Source organism: Notolepis coatsorum (genome assembly GCF_963971535.1).
Source record: "Notolepis coatsorum genome assembly, chromosome: 20".
Lineage (NCBI taxonomy): Eukaryota > Metazoa > Chordata > Actinopteri > Aulopiformes > Paralepididae > Notolepis > Notolepis coatsorum.
The window spans coordinates 42,485,898-42,513,365 of record NC_140184.1 but is presented as its reverse complement, the minus strand read 5'-3'; the positions used below and the strand labels follow the sequence as shown (position 1 = coordinate 42,513,365).

Here is a 27,468-nt window from a genome sequence, read left to right as displayed (position 1 = left end):
AGAACTTCTACTCATGTACAATAGAGAGCATCTTGACCGGCAACATCACCTCCTGGTTTGGGAATAGCACTGCACAAGACCGAAGCAGACTACAAAGAGTGACACGTTCAGCCGAACGCACAATTGGAGGGGGGCTCCCCACCCTCCAGAACATTTACAACAAGCGTTGCAAGGGCAAGGCTAAGAGAATCATTAAAGACTCCAGTCACCCGAACAACTGCCTCTTTGAACTGCTGCGGTCAGGCAAGCGATACCGGAGTCTCAAGGCGAGCACAGAAAGACTCAGAAGAAGCTTCTATCCCCAGGCCATCAGGCTGCTGAACGACAATGAACACTACACAACAACAACCACCAAACGCACATAGCACACACATCCACACGCACACACTCACTTTAAACAAACACACTGTAGCACCCACTCCACACACTTTATAGCACACACCCACTTTAAACAAACACACTGTAGCACCCACTCCCCACACTTTATATTTATTGATGAAGGATTGCACTACAACTCGTACACCTTACTGTAAATTGTACCTAAATTGTACCTCATCCCATTTCTGCTTTGCAAAATGTACTGTACATTAGTACACTGCATAGTATTGTATATTATATGGTAACTCAGAACATTGTACATATGTCTATACCGAACACTGTGACCTCATTTTCTTCTTCTAAACTACATGCTATACTATGTTATTTGATACTATCTTGTCTAGCACAGTCTCTGGAGCGTAACAGTAAGAAGCATTTTGTATGAAAGTATTCTGTACTTCTGTATGACAACTATTAAAGAAACTAAACTAAACTAGTATTGATCACATATAGGCAGGCTACACATGGCGTAGGCTACATGGCAGTGAGATTCATTGTTCTTGTATATGCTCTCGTATTATTGTTTATATAGGCTACCTAATACCGACATCAAAATAGATTGTATGCCTCTACAAATCATATGCAGGTAGAAAATTTACGGAAAATCCGTCGCGATTTGGAATCAAATTCAGTCATATTCTAGCATGGTTATTAATGACACCAATGGCAAACAGTGGTTAACGGTCTTTATTAGTGTTTGCGCTGCCCAGGCAGCAATGGTCTTTAGGAAGTTAATAGATATCATATCCGACATCACCGTACGTGTACATGTCTGTCAGCCTGTCGCGTATTTCTCCCATAACACGCTTCGCTCGGCTTAGTCCACTTTTCCACATTTCATGGGGGTGTTCCATTACTGTATATGGTTAATTACGGGCAGTTCTATATGCAAATACTTAAAATCGTGCACGAGCGCGGATCGTAGAACAAATGGTATTTATCAACACAGAGTGTGCGTAGAACCTGTGTAGGCACATGTGATAAATCCCGATTTTTCTGTACGTACACACATTCTAAATTCTGTGCTTAAGAACGAAAATAGAACACTTTCTAAGCATTGTTGATAAATGAGGGCCCTGGACTCTGTCTATCACTCTGCCCTCAGATTCATCTAAAATCTCACGTCTCATCTCATCTCAAATGATAGATACGACACTCGTCACTTTGTCCTTTATGAGAAGGTTAGTTGGTCCTCTCTGATGGAGCGGCGCAACAAACACGGGTATTTGTTAATTTTGAAGGCCCTTATTGGTAAGCTACCACCTTATACTACATCATTATTGGAATGGAATTTTGGAACCTATGGAACCTAGAAAAATCGATACATATCGATTCTGAATATTTAAAACGGTTTCAATACTCATTTCCCGAAATATCGATATTTAATTATTCATAAAAAATAAAAATTAAATATATATATATATATATATATATTTTTGTATAAGGAAGTTGCATTGTTCATTTCAATATCTGTAATAGTACAGTAGTCCACACACACACACACACACACACATGTGTATTCAGTTAAGTCGGAATATGACTGTAATACAAACAGTTCAGTTTGTCAGGTACATGCAACACAGATTACATTGTTTACATCTGTCTGCTTGAGAAAATACCATGTTCTGCAATAAAGATTATTGAAGTGAGATGAACAGTTATTTTTAAATGTGTGATCTAAAGATAAACAAAGGGTTTTAAAAGTGTTATATTTATCTTCTCTTATAGTACCAGAGAGTAGCTGAGGAGAATCAATCAGCAACAAAAGCTAAATGTATAAAATAAAAACGAATTAACCTTTTTCCCCGTCGTATCGAAAATGGTATCGAATATCGATACTTTTCAAGGTATCGTATCGAAGTTTGAAATTCCAGTATCGTGACAACACTAATGGAACCCGTTCTAGTGACTAGCAGGTCCTTAATCAGTGCCAGCTATTAGACTGGGCCCTGCTGTAGTTAGGCCAGCTTTCCATTACAACTTTGCACTATGCGTCACGTTGTTTGTAGAGCTAAATCTATATTTTATATTATAGCTATGTATCCAATATCATTGTCAATTGACAGTAAGAACCTTCCGTTCAAGATGCATAAAAGAAATTTTTTTTTCATCAATATGTTCCCGTTTTATACCGTGGTGAATATGAGTGTTATATCGGAATGATCTGGGATAATTCCTGCAAGGCTATTTATAAAGCGCTAAGCTAATAACGTTAAATCCATTGGCGTTTCGTCCCTACACACGACACAGTTAAAAATCCAAATGCATATGATCGGTATTATGTTCCATCATGAATGCATGAAAGGGGGGGGGGGGGAGTCGTTTCTGATTAATTGATTGCCAATAACGGCATTCGTTATTACCACAACATAGGGGGGATGGCTATTAAATCCTTGCACCAAATTGCTCTTACCTTTGGCCGGTTGGATTCCAAAAAGAGTTTTCCAATTATTTGATCGACATCTGGTAGATCATATGTCCATTGGCCCATGCCATAATCATTTACTGCATAATGAATTCGGCATCCAAAAAATTATTCCATGCGATCGAGTGAAGTCCTCACTTCAGTCTAACAGAAAAGTCTGCCCGGAAAGATTTCAGTGTGACACCTGGTCTGCAACAGGGGTTACTGCATTCTCGAGACAGCGCCACTACCAGGATCTGGCCGGTACTGCACCTTCGGACTCCCAATATGCCTTTTCCAGGCAAAATACAGCTCTGTGACAGTGAATAGGATATTAATATCGAGAGAAAAAAAAGAAAAACAAACCATTATTACGTGGCTGGCACCCAACGGTTGTCGGGCAAACACGTAATATTACGTGGTTGGCCCTGAATGAGTTAAGGTCTCTCGAGTTTGCCCAGAACAGGGTAAATCTGCATTTTGCTATGATGCAGTGTGACTGTGACAAAATGGCATCCAATGTAATAAAAAAAGTCAACCAACGAACTCGATTCTTGTACCGGATCTCCTCATTGGTAAACAAGAATACCCTGAAGACTCTGGCAGGAGCACTCATTCAAGGGTACTACGACTATGCTTGCACCTCATGGTACCAAAGCACCTCAAAGGCGCTAAAAACAAAATTACAAACATCTCAAAACAAACTGGTCAGACTACTGCTTGACCTTACTCCTAGAACCCACCTCACCCCTGCCCACTTTGACAACCTAGGACGGCTTAGAGTAGACGACAGAGTACAGCAACTTGCAATGGGCCTGGTCTACAAGATACACTACACTACCAAGGTACCCATGTACCATGTCAAAATACTTCCCAAAGGTCAGTGAATACCACGATCACAACACCAGAGGGAGCTCCACAAATCATGTTAAACCCAGATTTGGCTCAAACAAGGGACTAAACACGTTTCGCAATTATGCCACATCAATGTGGAACGCCCTACCCAAAGCTGTAAAGGAATGTGAATCACTACCCTCTTTCAAAAACACTCTCAAAAAACACCTACGGGAGACTGCTATTCGAAACTGGCCCCTGTAAATGTCCTAACACAACCCCCTCCAATCTACAGTAAATGACCAAGTATGGTCTTGTCAATATTCCAATGTACAGTTTCGTTTGTATAGTTGTACAGTGTTTTCTGACTTTTCAGTTTTTAAAAAATTTCGGACTTTTCCGAGTTTTAAATTTTTTTTGAACTTTTGCGAGTTTTTGAAATGTTTCTGACTTTTCCGAGTTTAAAAAAAAATTCTGGCTTCTCCGAGTTTTTGAAATTTTTCTGACTTTTCCGTTTTTTGTTTTTTTTTAACTTTTTCGAGTTTTTGACATTTTTCTGGACTAAGGGGGTGTGGCCTAAGGGGCCGTGGTCTAAGGATCGGGGGAGTGGTCAACATCGACCAATGAAAGAGCACATCCCTACTGAGTACAATGACACAACCCGCAAGACAGAGGGCGCTGTCAAGCAATTCAGTACTGTTACACAGAGGGGCGATTAAGGTCGTAAAGTCCATGAGAGGTCATTGGCAGGTCAGCTGTAGCCATGGGCCTAATACCTAATTAGGCACGAATGACTTGCACTTTCGATACAATGCATTTCAATGAGGGCAGACGCATGACGTCCTTCTCACGATGATTAAAAGCAAACGATAAGAGATGGAGTGTTGTGAAGCGCAGATGAGCACTTCAAGGAGTAGGTGAAGGGTTGTGTGCGATATTGTGGCATTCCGTCGACAATTGTGGCCGCGGTGATGATCGGACACAAGGGGGGAAAAGCGATAAAACCAGCCTATTCTTAGAGTGCGAACACATTGGTGTCTATGGGGAGGAGAACCTTCAAACAAATGGTCATCAGTTGAGATAGAAATGTCCAATTCCATTTATTCTTCTTTTGTGAGCGAGCCGACAGCCGTGTCATCGTTTTGATGTATTTTTTTCTACGTCCAAAATTGAGATCAGTGTCGCAATTTACCCAAGGTAGTGGGAAAAAAATGTCAGCTCCTGCACTCTAACTTGCAATGCATTTCCAATGGGACCGAAATATTCCCGTTTAAAGTCGATTTGTGAAACTTTCCGAAAAGCAATAGCGCTGTGAGTTGGAGCAAGCCGGTCGTTTTGATACCTTTCACGTGTATGGGGCGCGAACGCTCTGGCAGGAGTTGTGTTTGCAAAATCGGCGGAATAAAGAAAGAATAATAAAAAGAGTATAGATTACTATAGTGTGTGTGGCAACCTGGCTTTGCCAGGTCACCCACACTAATAATATATAATAAACTTTATTTGTATAGCACTTTTCATACAGATTTTACAGTTCAAAGTGATTCACAACAGTAAAAAATACAGGCGTAAGCGAGCATAAAAAAGAAATAGAGCGGTAGCAAGGTAAGGTAAATCACAGTGTTTCACATTAGGATCTAGCATCCCAATAGGCCTTTCTGTTTACAGTTTCATTCAGTAATACAAATAATAAAAATAGAATAGACAGAGTAAAAACAAAGTGAGGTTGGATTCAGTTTAAAAATAGGCAAAAAAAATTAAAATAGAACGGACATACAACAGGGTATTTAACATACAACAGAGCAGTGCATCAGTAAGAAGTTAAAAGTGTGATAAAATAGTTAAATTTTGAATTACAACAGAGCAGTGCTCTTAAAATTACAGTGCATAGAACCGACACATGAATTTGATAGGAGGTGTAGGTAGGGTAAGAATAGTGCAGGTAAAGTACAATTTGTGTCAGGATATCCCTGATGTTTAATTTAAATGCCTGAGCAAAGAGATAGGTTGTAAGCTGTCTTTTGAAGATGTCTAGCGAGTTGGCTTCCCTGATGTTTTGGGGTAGTTTGTTCCATAGTTTTGGGGCATAGTTGATAAAGGCTGCATTACCGATCCTCTTTTGACTGTTTCTGGGAGCCTCTAGTAGTCCAGCAGCTGATGATCGCAGTGTTCTTGCTGGCCTGTAATTTATTAGAGTGTTGGCGATGTAGCTAGGTCCCTGTCCATTTAGAGCTTTGTATGTAAGGAGAAGGACCTTGAAGTCAATTCTAAACGTTACAGGAAGCCAGTGTAGAGCAGCTAAGACCAGTAGCGGCTCGTGGATGCTTCGCCACTAGGGGCGCTATACCAAACATTTTGCAAACATGTACAGTACCACGCAACCGACTCATGGCAAGACGTGAGCGATTCGACTCACGCTCACGGCAATGAATCGGCTCTTATGAACGAGTCGCTCAGCTGTTACTACAACAACACACAACCAGTCAAATAAAGTATAGTCTAATTCACAACTTGAAACACAATATATAAATAGAAAAGTTAGAAACAAAACTCGCTCCGTCTCCAAACACACACAGATCTCTCCCTCTCTCCTTCTCTCTCTCACACACAGCGCGACGTGGAATCGATTCGTTACACAATCAGACCTATTATATACCAAGAATAACTTCAGTATGAGTACAGGGCTGTACACATATTTTGCATATTGTTAAACGAGCCAAGGCTAGCTATTAAACTATCGATATGAATCGAAAATCTGGGACCCTGATGTAAACAAGACAAGCGTCTTTCTCTGGTCTGCATCCCCTTAACAATTGTGTGTATTGAGCCGTACTGTATTGTACCCATTCTGCAATCTGTTAATAAAGTTCTCATTCATTCATTCATTCAAACATAGACGATATTGAACAAGCCATAATCCACGTATTTTCAATCCAAACGCGAGAGAGAGAGAGAGAGAGAGAGAGAGAGAGAGAGAGAGACTCACTGTTTAGTTGACACATCCAGGGCAGGAGGGCTTGCCTTGATAAAGTAGTGTATAATCCACTGTTGATGTATTCCAGACCACTGTCCACTGTGTCCAGACTGCATCCGCCATATAGCTTGTTAGCCAAGTGTTAGCTTGTTAGCAGTTAGCAGCACCACACAACACAAGTACTTCATTCCTTTGTCCATTTCCGCTCGAACAGACTGCAAACTACCTGCCGTTCTATCGCCATGCTCTAAGACAAACTCTAACCTTAACCAACTTTGAAAGAGTGCCTAAGCTTAACAGTCTAAAGAACTTGCCGTCACGGCACGCTCTAAGACAAACAGCTGCCTGCATCTCAGTCACAACAACACAACTATCTCCTACCACCAACGGACCAACCTAGGAATAAGCTAGAATTGGAACATTAGAAATTGGATTCGGCCAATCAGAGATCGTCTCTGTGAAATTCTGCTACGGAAAAAAATACTGGCGTCGGCCAATCAGAGAGCGTCTCCGCGAAATGCGGCTACAGAAATTCTTGACGCTACTGGCTAGACCGCTTCAAATCGCGCCCGGATTCCAACATAATAGTCATATTTCAACGCACAACGCGTTATGCACTGATTGGCTGTGACGGATACAGCGATCAAACTGTGACGCGCACTCAGAGCGCTATCGCGTCTAGCCCGGGCCGAAAAATACGAAAAAATTAAAAAATTAAAAAAACGTCACTTCCTGCTCAGGAAAACAAGTGTTTTTTTATTTTAGATAATAACGTTATATTGTGCATTGGAAATACAAACATACTTAAAATTAGTAAATATTATTCATTTTAAACATGTTTATATTATTTATAGGGCTATAAAACAAAAAACTAAAAAGTTTTATTTTCTTCTTCTCTGATTTAACAGCAGGTGGGGCGGCGCCCGTGCGCCCCTAGTGGCAGAGCCGCCACTGGCTAAGACTGGACTAATGTGCTCTCTCCTTTTGGTTCTAGTAAGCAGTCGGGCTGCAGAGTTTTGGATTAGCTGAAGCCTCTCTGTGGTTTTCTTAGGGAGACCTGTAAAAAGTGCATTACAGTAGTCTAACCGGCTAGATATGAATGCATGAATTAGCTTCTCAGCATCGTTTTGATTAATAAATGTGACTCAGTCTGGTGATGATGCCTACAAGTCGCCAGGGTGAAATGACAGAGAGACACAATACATTTGTATATATTTTTTTTATATATAACTACAGTTTGAGAGTTGAAGAACATATTTAGTATAACAGCGAACAGATATAATAACTCTAATTGTAAGAATTCTGTGTTTAAAAAAGGCTGTTTTGAAACAGTTTGTCCTCTCCACAGAGGAGAGGTGGGGGCTGGGTTTATTTTTGCATCTGAATAGAGCTGCGCGTTGGGAGGTACGCCCACGCTGTGTGTTTATTCAGATTCACTGAGCCAGGTAAAGGCATTCACACAGAGAGAGTCATTAACAGCGGGGAAGCAGTCTCTCTCTCCCTCTCTCTCGCCCACTACTTAACTTGGCTGAAGTATTTTTAAATAATTGAAGCCATTCTCCCTGTGTTTGTGTGTGCGCGCATGTGTCCCATATCTTTGGAAAGACCAGATGATATCAGAGGAGTTTGATAGTGAGGATTGCCAGATAATGTTGATATTTAAACATTAAAAAAATTATACAAAATAAATGTATACATACCTGTACATATCCCTTACCTACCTTTACTAGTTAAGCTGCTGGCCAGTATGACCACGAACAAACTATTGTTTTTATACTTTACTGTATCACTGTACATATTGATACTACAACTCTGTACATACATCTGATTAGCACTACACCCAGTAGTACTCATTTATATATTTGATTATAGTTATAGTTTGATGTTGGAAAAGCTTGAAAAGGCACCTTGAAAATGCATGAAAATTGCTTGAACTATGATTATAGTTATCTACTGTACAATGTCATGTTATCTGCTGTATAATGTCATGTAGACTTTTCACAGTCATTACTGTGACAGCACTTAATTATGTTAATGCTATTCAGGTAAGGGTAGTTGTCCACGCCCCCCCCCCCCCCCCATACTAGCTAGTGTGAACATCTTTGAGAGGCATTTTCTCCCCTTGAGTGTTCTAGACGACAGACTGCTTTACAAGATTTAAATGAATATATGATATTCAAAACATTCTCAGATTTCAAAGTATGACGCATCATTTGAAAGCTTACATTCTGTACTTTCACAATCTGGAAAAATCTGGAAAATGAAAATGGAGACATGTCGGCACAAACGCTGGACTTGGTCACAAATGGTCGTACTTTTGCTATATTTCTGAGATGGAAGAACGATGTTTTGGTCACTTTGTTAATATGAGAATTGAAGTTCAGTTCTGAATCTATGATAACCCAGAGACTTGTGACCTCAGATTTGATCCAAGGGGTTAGTCCTCCCAGGTTCTTTATTAATGTTTCTTTTTTTGTTTTGGGGCCGATAATTAGAAGTTCTTACTCATCCATTTATTTATTGCCAATAAGCAGTCTGTGATGGAGTTAATAGCTGTATCATTTGGTTCAGCAGATATGTACAGTTGTGTATCATCCGCATAGCTATGGAAACCTACATTATGTTCTCTGATGATATCACCCAGCGGTAATGTAAAGGGAGAAGAGTAAAGGACCTAAGCAACTCCCTTGTGCAACTCCATAGTTGTTGTCATATATCTCAGACATGTGGCCTCCTAGTTTAACATAGTTAGAATTTCCTCCCTCTGATGTATGTTTTAAACCAGCTTAGCACATAGTCTGAGAAACCGACAAGGTTTTCAAGACGATTGATTAGTATATCGTGATCGATTGTATCGAATGCTGCACTGAGATCTAGCAGGATAAGGATGGAGACCAGAGTTTAGTCTGAGGTCACAGATTATTTTGGTGAGGGCAGTTTCAGTGCTATGATATTTTCTGAATCCCGATTGAAATTCTTCTAAGATGTTGTTTTCTTCGAGAAAGGAATTAATTTGACCTGAAACTATCTTTTCAAATACTTTACTAATGAATGAATGTGAGGCATGAGTTGTAAAATAATTACATTTTAATTTAATTTCAGGACATCATCAAATTAGAGTTTCCTCTTAATTGATCTTTCAAGACTAAAATAGAGATTGAATGAATTTACCATCCCATTTGCACGTAGACAAAATGGTACAACTCAATGTTGTCATGAAATGGTTGTGGGACCTGCATAATTAAATATATATTATATTATATTATATATAATTCTGCAAGTCTATGAGGCCAGTTAATTCAAAACGAAGATGGATTGCATTTGTTTTATTTTGAGTGATAGCCGATCTGTTGTGCTACAGTACAAATCAATTTGGAACAACCTTTTTTTTCCACCTTATTCGTCAACTCTGCCCTACCCCCCCCCCCCCTGCACACTCACAGACTATGCTGGAGTTAGGCGCCTCCCCAGACTATAAGGACAGCCGTGGTCTGACTCCTCTATACCACAGTGTGCTGGTGGGCGGGGACCCAGGATGCTGCGAGCTCCTGCTGCACCAACACGCGGCCGTCTGCTGCCAGGACGAGAACGGCTGGCATGAAGTCCACCAGGTGAGGCGCACCGATACAGAGATTTTCAGAGAGAGAAAAAGATAAGATAAGATATTCCTTTATTGATCCCCTTGGGGAAATTCAGGCATCATAGCAGCATGGGGGAGGGGGGAGGGGAGGTACAGGTAGTAAAAATCAGTATAAACAATAAACAATATAACAAATCAATACGCTTAACATAACATAATTCACTCTGGACATGTGCATAATGGTCAACAAGGTGCGAGATGAGGGTATGTATGCCCTCTCAGTTATGTTTGCCCTACAATAATAGTTACAAAAATTGCTCTCATTTCCAGTTCTGTGCCATGTGGGTTATACACAAGGCATGGGCCTACTGCCCTCCACCTTAGAGAAGCTACAGCAGGTTCCATTCACCCCAATGGGAGATGTGGAGGTTTTGTTTGAATGTGGCAAAAATAATTCTGGCCCCGTAGAAATCGATGTAATTTAGGACTTGCTCTGACGTTTTTGTGAACTGGCACTGCATTTCAGTTTTTCAGACTTGTAGATCCAGATAAAAACAATTTAGTTTGAGACTTGTCCAAAGATGGGCGGCTGGGTGGCGCAGTGGACTAAGCGCTCGTCACCAACACGAGAGACACTGGTATCGAATCCGGCTGCCTGGCTCAATTGGCAGAGTCAGCGGGAGGGAAGCCGGTGGGTGGTAATCTGGTCATTGTAAACAGCAACTCCTACAGGTCGGTCAGGGCGCCTGCACAGCGAGGAAAGGAGATGGTGAGGGTAGTGTGAGCCTCCCACACGTTACACCTCACCAATGAGAGTCCGCGCTGGCAGGTGAAAAGAAGTGGCTGGCTGACTCTGCATGTATCGGAGGGGACATGTGATAGTATCTATCAACCCTCCCTAGACCGACCAGTGGGGGGCACATGCGAGCAACGACCAGGAAGGGGAGGGGGGAATTGGCATGACGACTAAATTGGGATGGGAGAAAAACACAGAAAAAACAGGAGGAGGCGGCTGAGTGGCGCATTGGGCAAGGCGCTCGCCACTAACGCAAGAGATGCTGGTATCGAGCCCAGCTCTCGGCGTTGCTACCGGCTTGGCCGGCCGTCATACTAACACAATTGGCAGTGTTAGAGGGTGGGAAAGCCGGTGGGTGGGGATTGGACGTTGTGGAGAGTGACACCTACAGGTCGGTTGGGTGACGCCTGTACAGCAGAAACAGGAAGTATCGGGGGCAGCGTGAGCCTCCCACGCGTTACTCCTCGCCACTGAGAGTTTGAGCTGTCTGGTGAAAAGATGCGACAGGCTGCCTCCTCGTGTACCGGAGGGGACACGTGATGCAAGGCTTCTATCCTCACTACAGCCGACCAGTGGGAGGCATAGTCTAGCAACGTTCAAGACAGGGGAGGGAAGAATTCGAAAAATACGAAATTGGGATGGGAGAAAAATTTAAAATAAGGAGAAAAAGTGTATAAGTGTTTATAAAAAAAGAAAAAAACAGGAGGAGAAAAAGTGGATAAAAAAAAAGACTTGTCCAAAGATCTCAGTGTTAACACTTTAAGTGCCGAAAACGTGTTTAGGCGTCTTTCCTAGCCATGCTAAAGTTGCAGAGGACGCCCTAACTCGTCTTTAATATCAATATTTCTAAAATCTGTGATCGGAATCATATTTCCCCTCTGCAGCCTTCACACACAGTTCTGAGCTCCTCTCAATCCTCTAGCGGTTCAAGAGCGCCATCTGGTGGCCGATCGGCAGAAGCGCCAAACAGGAAGTCATGTGGATGAAGTGGTGATCACCCATATTACTTCCGGGCACTCGCTATAGGTCCCGGGACTCGAGCTCGACACAATACATAGCGATCCGTTGCCAATAACTCGATAAACAACATGATTTGGACGTATATACTATTATACAACCTGGAAATGGACCGGGTATTTCGACATCCCATAATGGAAAACTGTCTACCCCACGCTGATCGCCCAACGGCCCGAGGAGACTGGGGTGAGTTTTAGCGTGTAATATTACCGTGTTCGATACTAACTGATCTGATGAACATATGACCCACATTAGATGAATGGTATAACGCTGCCCACGGAATTATAAACGCCCCCTCGCCCATCCGGTCAACATCAGATGACGTGTAGTAACTTCCAGAAGTACGTCCAGTTGGAATTTTTTATATCGCGCCGATTGCTATCAAACTGTATTTCATCATCAATATAATGCATTTGGGGCTATAAATCACGTTCTGGAGAAAGCTGCAGAAAGAGATGAAAACATACTTATTATACCTTAGACCATATTTTAGTATGAATATGTGAATGAAAAAGTTTAACGTTGCTACACCATGAACAATACATATAGGACCTTGAATGGGCCCTAATAATGGCAATCTAGCAATAGAATTTAAAAAGTTATAGCCCTGCAAAGAAGGGGAACTTCTCCATGTTAAATAGAGCTGGCAACGGATGGTATATCATGAATTTAGCCTTAGGCAATCAAAGTGTTAATGGTCATTGTTAGCACCTGTGTAAAAGTCCCATCCATTTAGGAGACTGGAATTGTTCCATTCTCATCCCATGGACACCACTTGACATTAGTCATCTTCCTCATACTCAGTATCTTGAACTGATAGTACTTCATTCATTCAAACCTGTATTCAAAACATGATGGATCATTGAGACAAGACAACATAAAGACAAGTTCAAATAAACACAACATTGAGATAAAAAAAGAATAAATAATAAAGACAGAATAATCAGTTAAATTGGTTTCCCACTGAACTGCTGTGGGTGGCTGCCTGTCCTAGCATCCTACTTTTGTTCTCGTCTTTGTGACTTTTTCTTGATTTCTAAGTTTCTACTGTGCTTCGTATGCTGTCTTAGTATCTGCTTTATGTACATGTAAATATTTCTTTATAGGCTAGTCCCCTCTAGCCAAGTAGACGTTAGTTTGTTGGAGTCTGGCTAGAACAATGGATGGCAACAATGGAACAAAAAACACAACCGGTGGAAGTACAGTTGTTTACTTGTGTGAAGCGCTCCTGGCCCAACAGGACCGAGTCCCAGTGCCCAGTAGAGTTGTCGTCTGGTAATCGGAAGGTTCCCGCACAGTGTGTTGATGTGTCCTTGAGCCAGACCTGTGTCCTTAACCCCTAACTGCTCCCAATGAGAAGGTGGCATCTTACATGGCCTTACTCCATCGTCTGTGTGAATGTGTGAGTGAAAGGGTGAATGTGAGGCATAAGTTGTAAAGTGCTTTTGATAAAATGTACATCATTGGTCGCCGGTCGGTCACCTGATCAGTGGCCCAATCGTAACTTCATCACTCAGCAACAGACATTTGCATTAGTGAGCAGAGCTACAGTGAGTTAGTGACACTACCGGTCATAGAGGTGCTTCGCATCTACAAACTATTTACTTATGGCAGAGGTGGCCAACCCACGGCTTGCGAGCCGCATGCGGCTCTTTGCCCGTCAATGTGTGGCTCTTTAATCCATTGGGGGAAAAATTGAAAGTGTCATATATACAAAAAAATATCTATATATATTTTTTTGTATCTTTGACTGTGAATAACACCATGCTAAAATGTACCAGACCTGACAAATCTAAGCAAATTAATAAAGGGAAGATGATTCAACATAGGGCTGGGCGATATGGCCAAAAACGTTATCGCGATAAAATTATAAAATTATTTTCATATAACTCGATATCGATAATTATCGTCGATATAATGTCTGTCAAGTTTAATTAACTTCTTATGCCCGGCGGCGATGGACGGGCTATTAATACCATAGATATATATAATAGACTTGTTTTGCTGCTGTGAATGTTGATGTCGTCAAACTCGTCATCAGTCCGCGCACGTTAGCAGTTAGCCGACAAGCGGAGTATCTCATGACAATATACTAGATATTACCCTAAAATACTCTCTTCCGCCCCAATATATTGAAACGACGTCCACTGTATACCCCACACTACTATAAACGTGGCCTCAGAATTCACGCAACACACATACTCGGCACGTAAATATATAAAATAGTGCCGTGCAAGCTAGTTATTCTAGCCAGCCTGTTGTTTCTAAGCGGAGTATCTCATGACAAATGTACTAGATATTACCCTAAAATACTCTCTTCCGCCCCAATATATTGAAACGACGTCCACTGTATACCCCACACTACTATAAACGTGGCCTCAGAATTCACGCAACACACATACTCGGCACGTAAATATATAAAATCGCGCCGTGCAAGCTAGTTATCCTAGCCAGCCTTGTTTACTACTAGAGTCCTACCTCTCTACCCAGAGGTGCACCGTGGGTCTCCTTCACTGTCGGCCATCTCCTTCACTGATTGGTTGTTAGTGCGTGTGCTGATATCCAAGCTTGGAAAATCGATATATCGAAACTTTGCGACCACGTTTCATGTTTATTTCGAGGAAATAATTTATCGCGATAGTTATCGTTATCGTTTTATCGCCCAGCCCTAATTCAACACAAGGTTTTGTAGATACAGTACTGAATTCTGCCATCCGGACACATGCAATTTGATATCAGGCCTATAAATTACCTTATTATGGACAAGTCGCACATCTATCGATCGGGCCAAATCTCCCCTTTCCAATGGCAGAGATTTAGTATCACCAGGCGTGATTCACAAACCATGAATGAAATCTACTGTAAGTACAGTTACTTTTTTATAATGTACATTTCTCCACCATTTTTCATCAGATTGCAACGCTGTTAAAAAAGTGAATCCAGAAGTTAGATGATTGACAGGGGCTGGCGAAAGCCCATCGAAAGCCATGGGTCTCTTCCTTCAAAAGACTACACTCACTTTTGGCTGCGCCACTTCCTCCCGTCAATATGCGCCAGTTTTTCGACTCAATGCCCTGAGATTTCTATAATCTTATATTTCACTAATAACAGTTAAAATCATTGGTAAACAAACGTAATGCTGGTTCGAGCCCAGCTCTCCGCATTGCATTCAGCTTTGCTGGTCGTTCATACTAATACATTTGGCAGTATTAGGGGGTGGGAAGCTGATGGGTGGGGATCGGACGTTGTGGACAGCGACTCCTACAGGTCGGTTGGTGCGCCTGCGCAGTAGAATCAGGAAGCGAAGGGGGCGGCGTCCCTCCAAAGCGCAGACCCCCGACGCTGAAAGATCGCGCTGTGCAGGTGAAAAGATGCGACGGCTGCTACCTTGAATACCGGAGGGGACTCGTGCAATGTATGGCTTCGTCCACATTACAGAGACAGGGGAGGGTAGAATTGGACGATACGAAATTGGGATGGGAGAAAAATAGAAAATGGGAGAAAAGGTAGATAAAAAAATAAGAAAAAAAAAAACGTAATGCTGAAAATATACACTTTGACAGCTGTTTTGACACGGTTAGGGTCTTTACTCTTGGCTAGATTTGAAAAGAAAATGCAATGCAACATTAATTCATACATTCTGTAGAGATGGATTTATGGCGTGTTGTCATTTGCGGTCCAGTACTGGACCGCTCAGGCTTAAGAGGTTAACCCTGTGAGGCCCAAATAAAAAAGGCATTAGCAACTTCAGAGGGTGAGACCTATAAACACATGAAGGGTGCCGTGACTGAAAAAAAGGTTGAGAAACGCTGGTATATATGGTGTGGCTCTTTGTGGTACCACAGTAATTTTTGTGGCTCTTAGTCTCTGACTGGTTGGCCACCCCTGACTTATGGTTTGTTGGCATTTCTATTTTGAATGGTTGGACCTTTCCGTTTTGGAAGATTGTGTGATGAGATTGAATCAACTATCACCATAGAGCGATTAGGCAATTACAGTCAACTATTGGCTGTCAATAGGATCTGTGGGCATTTTTCCACCTGAGAGGATAATTATTGTTAGCAACTTTAATCAGTTTTCAACCATTGCATTGCCTGACCTATTCCACACTTAGTGTAACAGTGGATGAAAACGGTAAAGGAACTTCGTCCACCACTGCCTCAGACAGTGACACATATAGCTACACAACCACTGCTGCCCAACAGCCCTGGCTTGTCTTGAAAATAGGTCTTGTCACTTGTTATACAGAGCTGATAGCTTTTTCTCTAAAAACAGCGAAAAAAGCTTTGCATTTGAGGCGAATGCCTCGGACAGGGACACGTGTATACCAATACTAGGCGCCACACACACACACACACACACACACACACACACACACACACACACACACACACACACACACACACACACACACACACACACACACACACACACACACACACACACACACACACACGCACGTGCACACACACACCACTGCTCAACAGCCTTGCCTCCTCCCACTCACAGCGCTGACAAGATTGGATGCCGGGCAACAAGATTCACGTGACCTGTGGCGTAGCCTGAAACTCTGAGAATATTTGGCCAGTCTAGTCTAATGTTTGGCCATTTGTAGCGCTGGCCCCAGCCAAAAAGAGGACTTTCATAGCAAGGGACACTGAGGGGGCCAAGACTGTCCAAAAGGAGCTCAAGAAGGAGCTTAGAGCAGCCAAGGACAGTTACAAGGACATACTGGTACTGTATGTAGGCTACAAGCCAATAGCCCCAGAGAGGTGTGTGTGGGGAGTAAGAAGATAACTGGCTATAAGCAGCCAAGCACGGCAGTTGAGAGGTCCCTGGAGCATGCAAATGAGCTGAACTTGTTTTTCAACAGGTCCCCACCACCCATCCCCCACGAGTCCCTCCCCACCACCCACCAGAACAGGTGCCCCCACTCTGTCCCCCCCTACCCCAGACAGCATCAGCGTGTCCCCCTCCTACCCCTCCACCCATGCACCAGCACCATTGCCCCCACCTTCTGCCCCCTCAGCCCCTTACCCCAGACAACAGCAACCCACCAGTGCCCCCACTCACACCTCCCTTCCTTGCAGTCCGCTACCCCCGGAGGTAGCAGATTGTTCCAACCCCTGACCATCACTACCAGCCAGGTGAGGAAGCAGCTATCCGGAAGCAGCTATCCAGAATCAGCGTGAACAAGGCCAGTGGACCAGACAACACCATTCCCAGGATGCTAACCTAGCCCCCTCAGCATCTTTGGGGCACCAGTCGAGAGAGTGAACAACGAAATAAACAGCGAAATATGAGCTTATAAAAATCTCTGCGCATTGCACTGGAAAACGGACGATTTAGACGCAAGGACAGGAAGCCGTCATGACATTGCTGTAGTCCTAAGAAAGAGGAGACCCAGGGTTTTCAATGGACGTACATTTCATAAAACTATACTACCCACCCAGCTCACACCAGCCGCATACAAGCGTAGTCCAACCATTTTTCTTTTGCAAATTGTGTTTATATCTCACGAGTCGAACAAACCTCAATGTTATTGCCATAAAATACAACATATATTGTTTCTTTACCTTTCTGTGAACATCTAGGAAAAAATCATGTCGCAATCCGTTAAAAATAAGGTAATTTATAGGCCTGATATTCTATATTATATGTTCATATTTCAAATAGCATGTGTCCAGATGGCAAAATTCAGTACTGTATCTACAAAAACCCATTTAAATCATCTGCCCTTTGTTCATTTGCTTAGATTTTTAGTACACTGGGCGGGATCCACAAAGAATGGATTGCACTGTGCTAATTGCACCCTTACTTACAATTCATTATGAATTGAAAATGGGGGACCCTGATGTAAACAAAACGAAAGTCTTTCTCTGGTCTGCATCCCCTTAACAATTGTGTGTATTGAGCCGTACTGTATTGTACCCATTCTGCAATCTGTTAATAAAATTTTCAATCAATCAATCAATCACCTGCACGGCCCCCAACTCACATCACTGTCAAAAGAGGTGGAGGTGGTGGACACAAGTACACATGAACAATAAATGTTCACTCACACAGAGATCCAGTTGCAGATCAGGGCCCTCATTTATCAATGGTGCGTACGCACAGATATGTGCGTAACCCGTGCGTACGATCATTTCTTTTTTTGAATATTTTATTTCGATTTTCCATTATTCAAAACATACACAAATGACAATACTGAGACAATTACAGGACAGTAATAACAGCAACAATAACAACAACTATATGTGGGTGCCTATATACGCCTATGGTTAATGGTTGTAAATGTGTAAGATAAAGTGATAGAGGTCCCTACATATGTAAACAAACACATCAGGAAAACAGAAACAAACGACAACAAAAAAAACAGAACAAAAAATAACAATATTTTCAGAGACATTGAGAGATACAGGATGTCCTCAACACATCTTTACCAGAATGGAGCTACTAGAGAGATCAATGAGAAGGTCATTCAGTCAAGTCGGGTGGAAGATCTCCAAGATAGTCCAGAAAAGGCTGCCAAATTTTATTGAAATGATCAACCCTGTTCCTTAGTGAATAAGTCACCTTTTCTAGAGGGATACAGCTCTTCACCTCTGAAAGCCACATCCCAAATGGCAAAGGGAGATCTGACTTCCATTTTGTTGCAATACATTTTTTGGCAATAACCAGGAGGAGTCCTGTAAGCTTGATGGAATGACTGCGTGTAAGGTTTGAGTTTGTAAAGTTACCAAGGAGGCATATTTCGGGATCAGTCGGAAATGTTATATTATGAATTTGTGATATAGCCTCACAGACCCGCTCCCAGAAACGTTGCAGTTTGATACAATGCCAAGTGGAGTGAAGGAACGTGCCCTCCTCCTGGCCACACCTAAAACAGAGGGACGAGATACTAGAGTTGAACCCATGTAATTTGGAGGGGGTAAAATAGACCTGATGCAGAAAATTGAATTGAATCAGTCTATATCTTGAATTTAGTGTGCATGTGACCCCATCTTTACATAGGTCCTCCCAGAGGCCTGGATCAATTTCTGTGTCTAAATCTCTCTCCCATCTACTCCTGGACATATCAGGTTCAGTGGTTGGCAGAGAGGGTAGTAATGTGTTATAGACTTGAGAGATGGTTCTCACCATCCTTTGATCATTATGAAAAGGACTTTCAATGGAAGATTTTTCTGGTAGTTTCCATTGACCTTGAGTGTTAACCCTCACAAAATCTCTCAGTTGCAGGTATTTAAAGAAATCTCTTCCAGGAAGTTGATATTTCTCTTTCATTTGCTGGAAGGACATAAAAACCTCATTTTCATAACAATGTTCCAGTCGAGTGATACCTTGTAAAGGCCAGGACTAAAAGTCTCTATTCTGGTATAAGATAGGTATAAGCCTGGGCGGCTACGTGGCACAGTGGGCAAGGCGCTCGCAACGAATTCTGGAGACTGAGCCAGGATGCCTCCTGTTCGAGCCCCGCTCTCCACATTGCTTTCAGTTTAGCTGGTCGTCCACAGTAATACACATTGGCCGTATTACGGGGAGGGAAACTGAAGGGTGGGGATTGGGCGTTGTGGACAGCGACTCCTACAGGTCGGTTAGTGCGCCTGCGCAGTAGAATCAAGAAGCGACGGGGGCGGGGCCCCTCCAAAGCCCAGACCCCCGATGCTGAAAGATCGAGCTGCGCAGGTGAAAAGATGCGACGGCTGTTACCTCGAGTATCGGAGGGGACTCGTGCTATGTATGACTTAGTCCACATTGCAGCCGGCTTGTGGGAGGCAAGAAACAACGTTCGAAGACAGGGGAGGGTTGAATTGGACGATATGAAAATTGGGATGGAAGAAAAATAGAAAATGGGAGAAAAAGTGGATAAAAAAAAGATAGGTATAAGCCTATTTCCCCATAGGGGGGTTTTAGGTGATAGAGGGCTATTGTGTCTGAATATTTTTTGTAATTTTAACCAGGTTTGGACTGAATGGACCATGAAGGGGTTCTGGGTGATGGTCTTAATTGATTTCACGTCCCATTTGTACAAGGTATCAGACGGGGTGGTCTCGTTAATGTCTAGACATTCAATGTTCAACCATGGCTGAGAGGTCCCCCTCAAACATTTGAGCCAAAAATCTGGCTTGTGCTGCCAAGTAATACAATCTAAAATTAGGAAGTTTCAATCCTCCCTTTGTATTGTCTAAAGTACGTTTAATTAAGGCGATCCTTGGGGATTTACCTCGCCATATAAACCGTCTGATCAATCCGTCCAAGGAGGAGAAAAATTTAGAAGGGACTTGGATTGGGAGGGACTGAAATATATAAAGAAACTTTGGCAGGACATTCATTTTTAGAGCATTAATTCGGCCTAGTAAGGTGAGAGGGAGGTTCATCCATTTTTCCAAGTCCTCCCCTAGGATTTGTAACTGTCTTAACACTTTGGTTGCCTTGGGTTAAATTCTGTGAGGTTTTGCCCGCTGCTCACTACCTTTTCTCTGTCTTCTTTAAGCCTACTGTTAGGAATTCCCTACTCACTCTCTCTAGCCCCCACCCTCTCGTTCCTTACCCTTAGTGGCCACACCTGTTTGATATTCTATTATCTCTCGCACCTGTGATGGCAGGCTAATTAGTTCCCCTGTGGGCTTTAAATACCAGGGCTCTTCCCCTCGTTTCGGCGTGGGGTCGTGTTGTATTCATGCTGAGTCATATTCTCTAACATCTAGACTCTTTCGGGAGATCCTCTGGTCTACCAATGCTGTAAGATGGATCTCTCCAGCCTTGAGATGTTTGCTCCAGCCTTCGTCTGCTGTCGCCGTAGCCTGTGGAGGAGACTGTTCTGCGCTCCCTGTAACTTCCACGGGAGGCACCCCAGCGCTCCACTGCAGACCCCAGCGCAGCTGTTCGTCCAGACGCGCATCTTCCAGACCTTCGAGCTTGGCACGCTCCTCCGTCCCAGCGCACAGACGCGCATCTTCCAGACCTTCGAGCTTGGCACGCTCCTCCGTCCCAGCGCACAGACGCGCATCTTCCAGACCTTCGAGCTTGGCACGCTCCTCCGTACCAGCGCACTGACGCGCATCTTCCAGACCTTCGAGCTTGGCACGCTCCTCCGTACCAGCGCACAGACGCGCATCTTCCAGACCTTCGAGCTTGGCACGCTCTCCAGACCTCAGCGCGCCGACGCGCATCTTCCAGACCTTCGTGCTTGGCACACTCCTCCTCGCAGACGCACCCCGAGGCGTCTCTCTGTTCCGACGCGCACACCAAGGTGTGGCGCGCACTCTGTTCCTCGGCTCCGACAGCGGCTACCGGTGGACGACATCCTCGCCACCGCCACTGTTCCAGCTCTCTGTTCCGACGCGCACACCAAGGTGTGGCGCGCACTCTGTTCCTCGGCTCCGACAGCGGCTACCCGGTGGACGACATCCTCGCCACCGCCACTGTTCCAGCTCTCTGTTCCGACGCGCACACCAAGGTGTGGCGCGCACTCTGTTCCTCGGCTCCGACAGCGGCTACCCGGTGGACGACATCCTCGCCACCGCCACTGTTCCAGCTCTCTGTTCCGACGCGCACACCAAGGTGTGGCGCGCACTCTGTTCCTCGGCTCCGACAGCGGCTACCCGGTGGACGACATCCTCGCCACCGCCACTGTTCCAGCTCTCTGTTTCCGACGCGCACACCAAGGTGTGGCGCGCACTCTGTTCCTCGGCTCCGACAGCGGCTACCCGGTGGACGACGCCCTCGCCACCGCCACTGTTCCGACGCGCACACCAAGGTGTGGCGCGCACTCTGTTCCTCGGCTCCGACAGCGGCTACCCGGTGGACGACACCCTCGTCACCGCCACTGTTCCAGCACTCTGTTCCTCGGCTCCGACAGTCGGCTACCCGGTGGACGACTCCCTCGTCACCGCCACTGTTCCAGCACTCTGTTCCTCGGCTCGGACAGCCAGCCACCCGGTGGCGATGCCCTCGCCCCGCTGCTGTCCCTTACCTTTACGCATACGCCTGGGTGAGTTTTGATTGTGATGTCACTCACTCAGCGTAGTGCCCTTGCCCCCGTTCCCGCTGCTGTCCCTGTACCTTTACGCATACGCCTGGGTGAGTTTTGATTGTGATGTCACTCACTCAGCGTAGTGCCCTTGCCCCTGTTCCCGCTGCTGTCCCTGTACCTTTACGCATACGCCTGGGTGAGTTTTGATTGTGATGTCACTCACTCAGCGTAGTGCCCTTGCCCCCGTTCCCGCTGCTGTCCCTGTACCTTTACGCATACGCCTGGGTGAGTTTTGATTGTGATGTCACTCACTCAGCGTAATGCCTCTTGCCCCCGTTCCCGCTGCTGTTCCTGTACCATTACGCATACGCCTGGGTGAGTTTTGATTGTGATGTCACTCTCCCAGCGTATTGCCTCCTTTAGTTCTCACTTAGTTATTAGTTTGGACATTTCATCTCCCACTCTGTTTTGTTCTCTCGTGGATATTATTTTGGACATTCCATCTCCCACTGTGTGTTTGTTCACACGAAGATAGTATTTACTTTGTTACTTTGTTATTTGGACTGTTCTGCATCTGCTCTGTTTTTTCCCTTTGAATATTAACCCTCTCCTCTGTTCTGCAGAGCGGCCCAGATGTTTTCCCACCAGTCCCCAGTTCCTCCCTGTCCCCAGCCCGCCTCCGCGGGCCTCTGTTCCCTCTGTCACCAGAACCTGGCCCTCTGTTCCCCAGAACCTGTTCCCTAGTTCTCCTAGTCCCTAGTCCTCTATCCCTAGTTCTCCTAGTCCCTAGTCCTCTATTCCCTAGCTCTCCTAGTCCCTAGTCCTCTGTCCCAAGGCGTTCCCTTAACCTTCCCTTAGGCGTTCCCTTTACCTTCCCAAGGCGTTCCCTTAACCTTCCCTTAGGCGTCCCCTTTACCTTCCCATAGTGTTCCCTTTACCTGCCCACCTCTTAAGGCACCTTACCTTCCCCTCTTGTTATTCCAGTTGTTTTGTGTTTTCTCCCTTAAAGGGACAGTGCCCTTTTTCCCTGTTCTAAATAAATATCTGTTTCTTGGCAAACCATCATACCTGTCTTGTGTTGTGCGATTGGGGTCGGTTACAAACCATAACAGTACGACCCCACCAAATCGACGACCCCAGCCAGCACAGACGGTGTATGTTGAGTTTGCCTTTTTTTTTCTTGTTCCCTCTGGCTCCCCTGTTAGCCCTGTTAGCTCCCCTGTTAGCTTGTTAGTCTCCCCTCTAGCTCCCCTGTTAGCCCTGTTAGCTTCCCTGTTTGCCCAGTTTAGCTTCCCTGTTAGTCCTGTTTAGCTCCCTTGTTAGCCTGTTACTCCCCTGTTTAGCTTGTTAGTCTCCCCGGTTAGCTCCCCTGTTTGCTTCCCGTTTTGCCCTGTTTGACCCCCCTGTAGCTAGCCATGCCCTGGCGGCTAACCCAGTTTCCCTCTGCATGGCCCCGGTCTGCTAGCTTGGCCCCGGCTGTTAGCACAGCCTCTATGTTAATGCAGCCTTGCAGCCGGCATAGGCCCTGTAGCTAGCCAGGCCCAAGCAGCTAACCCGGTCCCTCTGCATGGCCTCCACTTTTTTGTGTAGTTTATCCCACTGCTAGGACTGCCCTTTCAGCTAGCAAGGTCAGTTTTTCTCACACAGCTAGGACTGTCCTTCCAGCTAGCTTGTGCTCTCATGCTGGTCCAGCCCTGTCTGCCAGCCTAGCTCCGGCAGCTAGCGCAGCCTCTATGTTGATGTAGCAGTACAGCTAGCATAGGCCCTGTAGCTATCAGTGCCCTGGCAGCTACCCTTTCCCTCTGCTAGCCTGGCTCCGGCAGCTTGCGCAGCCTCTATGTTGATGTAGCAGTACAGCTAGCATAGGCCCTGTAGCTATCAGTGCCCTGGCAGCTAACCTTCCCTCTGCTAGCCCTTTCCCGGTGCTTCCATGGTTACCCCTTAGCTACCCTGCTTGCCCCTCAGTTCCTCTAGACCAGTTGCTCTAGACCAGTTCTCTAGACCCAGTTCCTCTAGACCAGTTCCTCTAGACCAGTTCTCTAGACCAGTTCCCTAAACCAGTTCTCTAGACCAGTTCTCTTGCCCAGTTCGCTAGACTAGTTCTCTAGACCCAGTTCCTCTAGACCAGTTGCCCCTCTGCTACCCTAGTTACCCCTCGGCGACCCTGTTTCTTTTGCTAGCCCCACTCTTGTGGTGGCTTCCCCTGCTGGCTTGGCCAGTACCTCTTGTTTTGCCCCCTGCCACTCTGTCTGTGTTTGTTTTGGGTCGCCGGGTGGCTCCCGTTGAGGGGGGGGGTACTGTGAGGTTTTGCCCGCTGCTCACTACCTTTTCTCTGTCTTCTTTAAGCCTACTGTTAGGAATTCCCTACTCACTCTCTCTAGCCCCCACCCTCTCGTTCCTTACCCTTAGTGGCCACACCTGTTTGATATTCTATTATCTCTCGCACCTGTGATGGCAGGCTAATTAGTTCCCCTGTGGGCTTTAAATACCAGGGCTCTTCCCCTCGTTTCGGCGTGGGGTCATGTTGTATTCATGCTGAGTCATATTCTCTAACATCTAGACTCTTTCGGGAGATCCTCTGGTCTACCAATGCTGTAAGATGGATCTCTCCAGCCTTGAGATGTTTGCTCCAGCCTTCGTCTGCTGTCGCCGTAGCCTGTGGAGGAGACTGTTCTGCGCTCCCTGTAACTTCCACGGGAGGCACCCCAGCGCTCCACTGCAGACCCCAGCGCAGCTGTTCGTCCAGACGCGCATCTTCCAGACCTTCGAGCTTGGCACGCTCCTCCGTCCCAGCGCACAGACGCGCATCTTCCAGACCTTCGAGCTTGGCACGCTCCTCCGTCCCAGCGCACAGACGCGCATCTTCCAGACCTTCGAGCTTGGCACGCTCCTCCGTACCAGCGCACTGACGCGCATCTTCCAGACCTTCGAGCTTGGCACGCTCCTCCGTACCAGCGCACAGACGCGCATCTTCCAGACCTTCGAGCTTGGCACGCTCTCCAGACCTCAGCGCGCCGACGCGCATCTTCCAGACCTTCGTGCTTGGCACACTCCTCCTCGCAGACGCACCCCGAGGCGTCTCTCTGTTCCGACGCGCACACCAAGGTGTGGCGCGCACTCTGTTCCTCGGCTCCGACAGCGGCTACCGGTGGACGACATCCTCGCCACCGCCACTGTTCCAGCTCTCTGTTCCGACGCGCACACCAAGGTGTGGCGCGCACTCTGTTCCTCGGCTCCGACAGCGGCTACCCGGTGGACGACATCCTCGCCACCGCCACTGTTCCAGCTCTCTGTTCCGACGCGCACACCAAGGTGTGGCGCGCACTCTGTTCCTCCGCTCCGACAGCGGCTACCCGGTGGACGACATCCTCGCCACCGCCACTGTTCCAGCTCTCTGTTCCGACGCGCACACCAAGGTGTGGCGCGCACTCTGTTCCTCGGCTCCGACAGCGGCTACCCGGTGGACGACATCCTCGCCACCGCCACTGTTCCAGCTCTCTGTTTCCGACGCGCACACCAAGGTGTGGCGCGCACTCTGTTCCTCGGCTCCGACAGCGGCTACCCGGTGGACGACGCCCTCGCCACCGCCACTGTTCCGACGCGCACACCAAGGTGTGGCGCGCACTCTGTTCCTCGGCTCCGACAGCGGCTACCCGGTGGACGACACCCTCGTCACCGCCACTGTTCCAGCACTCTGTTCCTCGGCTCCGACAGTCGGCTACCCGGTGGACGACTCCCTCGTCACCGCCACTGTTCCAGCACTCTGTTCCTCGGCTCGGACAGCCAGCCACCCAGTGGCGATGCCCTCGCCCCGCTGCTGTCCCTTACCTTTACGCATACACCTGGGTGAGTTTTGATTGTGATGTCACTCACTCAGCGTAGTGCCCTTGCCCCCGTTCCCGCTGCTGTCCCTGTACCTTTACGCATACGCCTGGGTGAGTTTTGATTGTGATGTCACTCACTCAGCGTAGTGCCCTTGCCCCCGTTCCCGCTGCTGTCCCTGTACCTTTACGCATACGCCTGGGTGAGTTTTGATTGTGATGTCACTCACTCAGCGTAGTGCCCTTGCCCCCGTTCCCGCTGCTGTCCCTGTACCTTTACGCATACGCCTGGGTGAGTTTTGATTGTGATGTCACTCACTCAGCGTAATGCCTCTTGCCCCCGTTCCCGCTGCTGTTCCTGTACCATTACGCATACGCCTGGGTGAGTTTTGATTGTGATGTCACTCTCCCAGCGTATTGCCTCCTTTAGTTCTCACTTAGTTATTAGTTTGGACATTTCATCTCCCACTCTGTTTTGTTCTCTCGTGGATATTATTTTGGACATTCCATCTCCCACTGTGTGTTTGTTCACACGAAGATAGTATTTACTTTGTTACTTTGTTATTTGGACTGTTCTGCATCTGCTCTGTTTTTTCCCTTTGAATATTAACCCTCTCCTCTGTTCTGCAGAGCGGCCCAGATGTTTTCCCACCAGTCCCCAGTTCCTCCCTGTCCCCAGCCCGCCTCCGCGGGCCTCTGTTCCCTCTGTCACCAGAACCTGGCCCTCTGTTCCCCAGAACCTGTTCCCTAGTTCTCCTAGTCCCTAGTCCTCTATCCCTAGTTCTCCTAGTCCCTAGTCCTCTATTCCCTAGCTCTCCTAGTCCCTAGTCCTCTGTCCCAAGGCGTTCCCTTAACCTTCCCTTAGGCGTTCCCTTTACCTTCCCAAGGCGTTCCCTTAACCTTCCCTTAGGCGTCCCCTTTACCTTCCCATAGTGTTCCCTTTACCTGCCCACCTCTTAAGGCACCTTACCTTCCCCTCTTGTTATTCCAGTTGTTTTGTGTTTTCTCCCTTAAAGGGACAGTGCCCTTTTTCCCTGTTCTAAATAAATATCTGTTTCTTGGCAAACCATCATACCTGTCTTGTGTTGTGCGATTGGGGTCGGTTACAAACCATAACAAATTCATGATATACCATAGGTTGCCAGCTCTATTTGTCTATGGAGAAGTACCCCTTCTTTGCATGGCTATAACTTTTTAAATTCTATTGCTACATTGCCATTATTAGGGCCCATTCAAAGTCCTATATGTATTGTTCATTGTGTAGCAACGTTAAACTTTTTCATTCACATATTCATAGTAAAGTATGGTCTAATGTATAAGTATGTTTTCATCTCTTTCTGCAGCTTTCTCCAGAACGTGATCTATAGCCCCAAATGCATTATATTGATGATGCAATACAGTTTTATGGCAATCAGCGCGATATAAAAAATTCCAACTAGACGTACTTCTAGAAGTTACTACACGTCATCTGATGTTGACCGGATGGGCTAGGGGGCGTTTATAATTCCGTGGGCAGCGTTATACCAATCATCTAATGTGGGTCAAATGTTGATAATAGCAGTTAGTATCGAAGACGGTAACGTTACACGCTGAAACTCACCCCAGTCTCCGCGCGCCGTTGGGCGATCATCGTAGAGTAGAAGTCTTATCATTATGGGATGTAAATTTACCCGGTGCATCTCCAGCTTGTA

The 27,468-nt window shown here is 45.8% G+C and overlaps 1 protein-coding gene across 1 annotated transcript in view; it reads left to right on the top strand.

Annotated features, from left to right (window-relative positions):
* LOC311247418 (SH3 and multiple ankyrin repeat domains protein 2-like) overlaps positions 1-27,468 on the top strand; it is a gene marked incomplete at its 3' end in the record, with an annotated part of 730,890 nt that overhangs the window by 216,573 nt on the left and 486,849 nt on the right. The window contains 1 exon segment of the mRNA XM_084337816.1: positions 10,031-10,198. Coding sequence (XP_084193942.1) covers positions 10,031-10,198 — 168 coding nt within the window.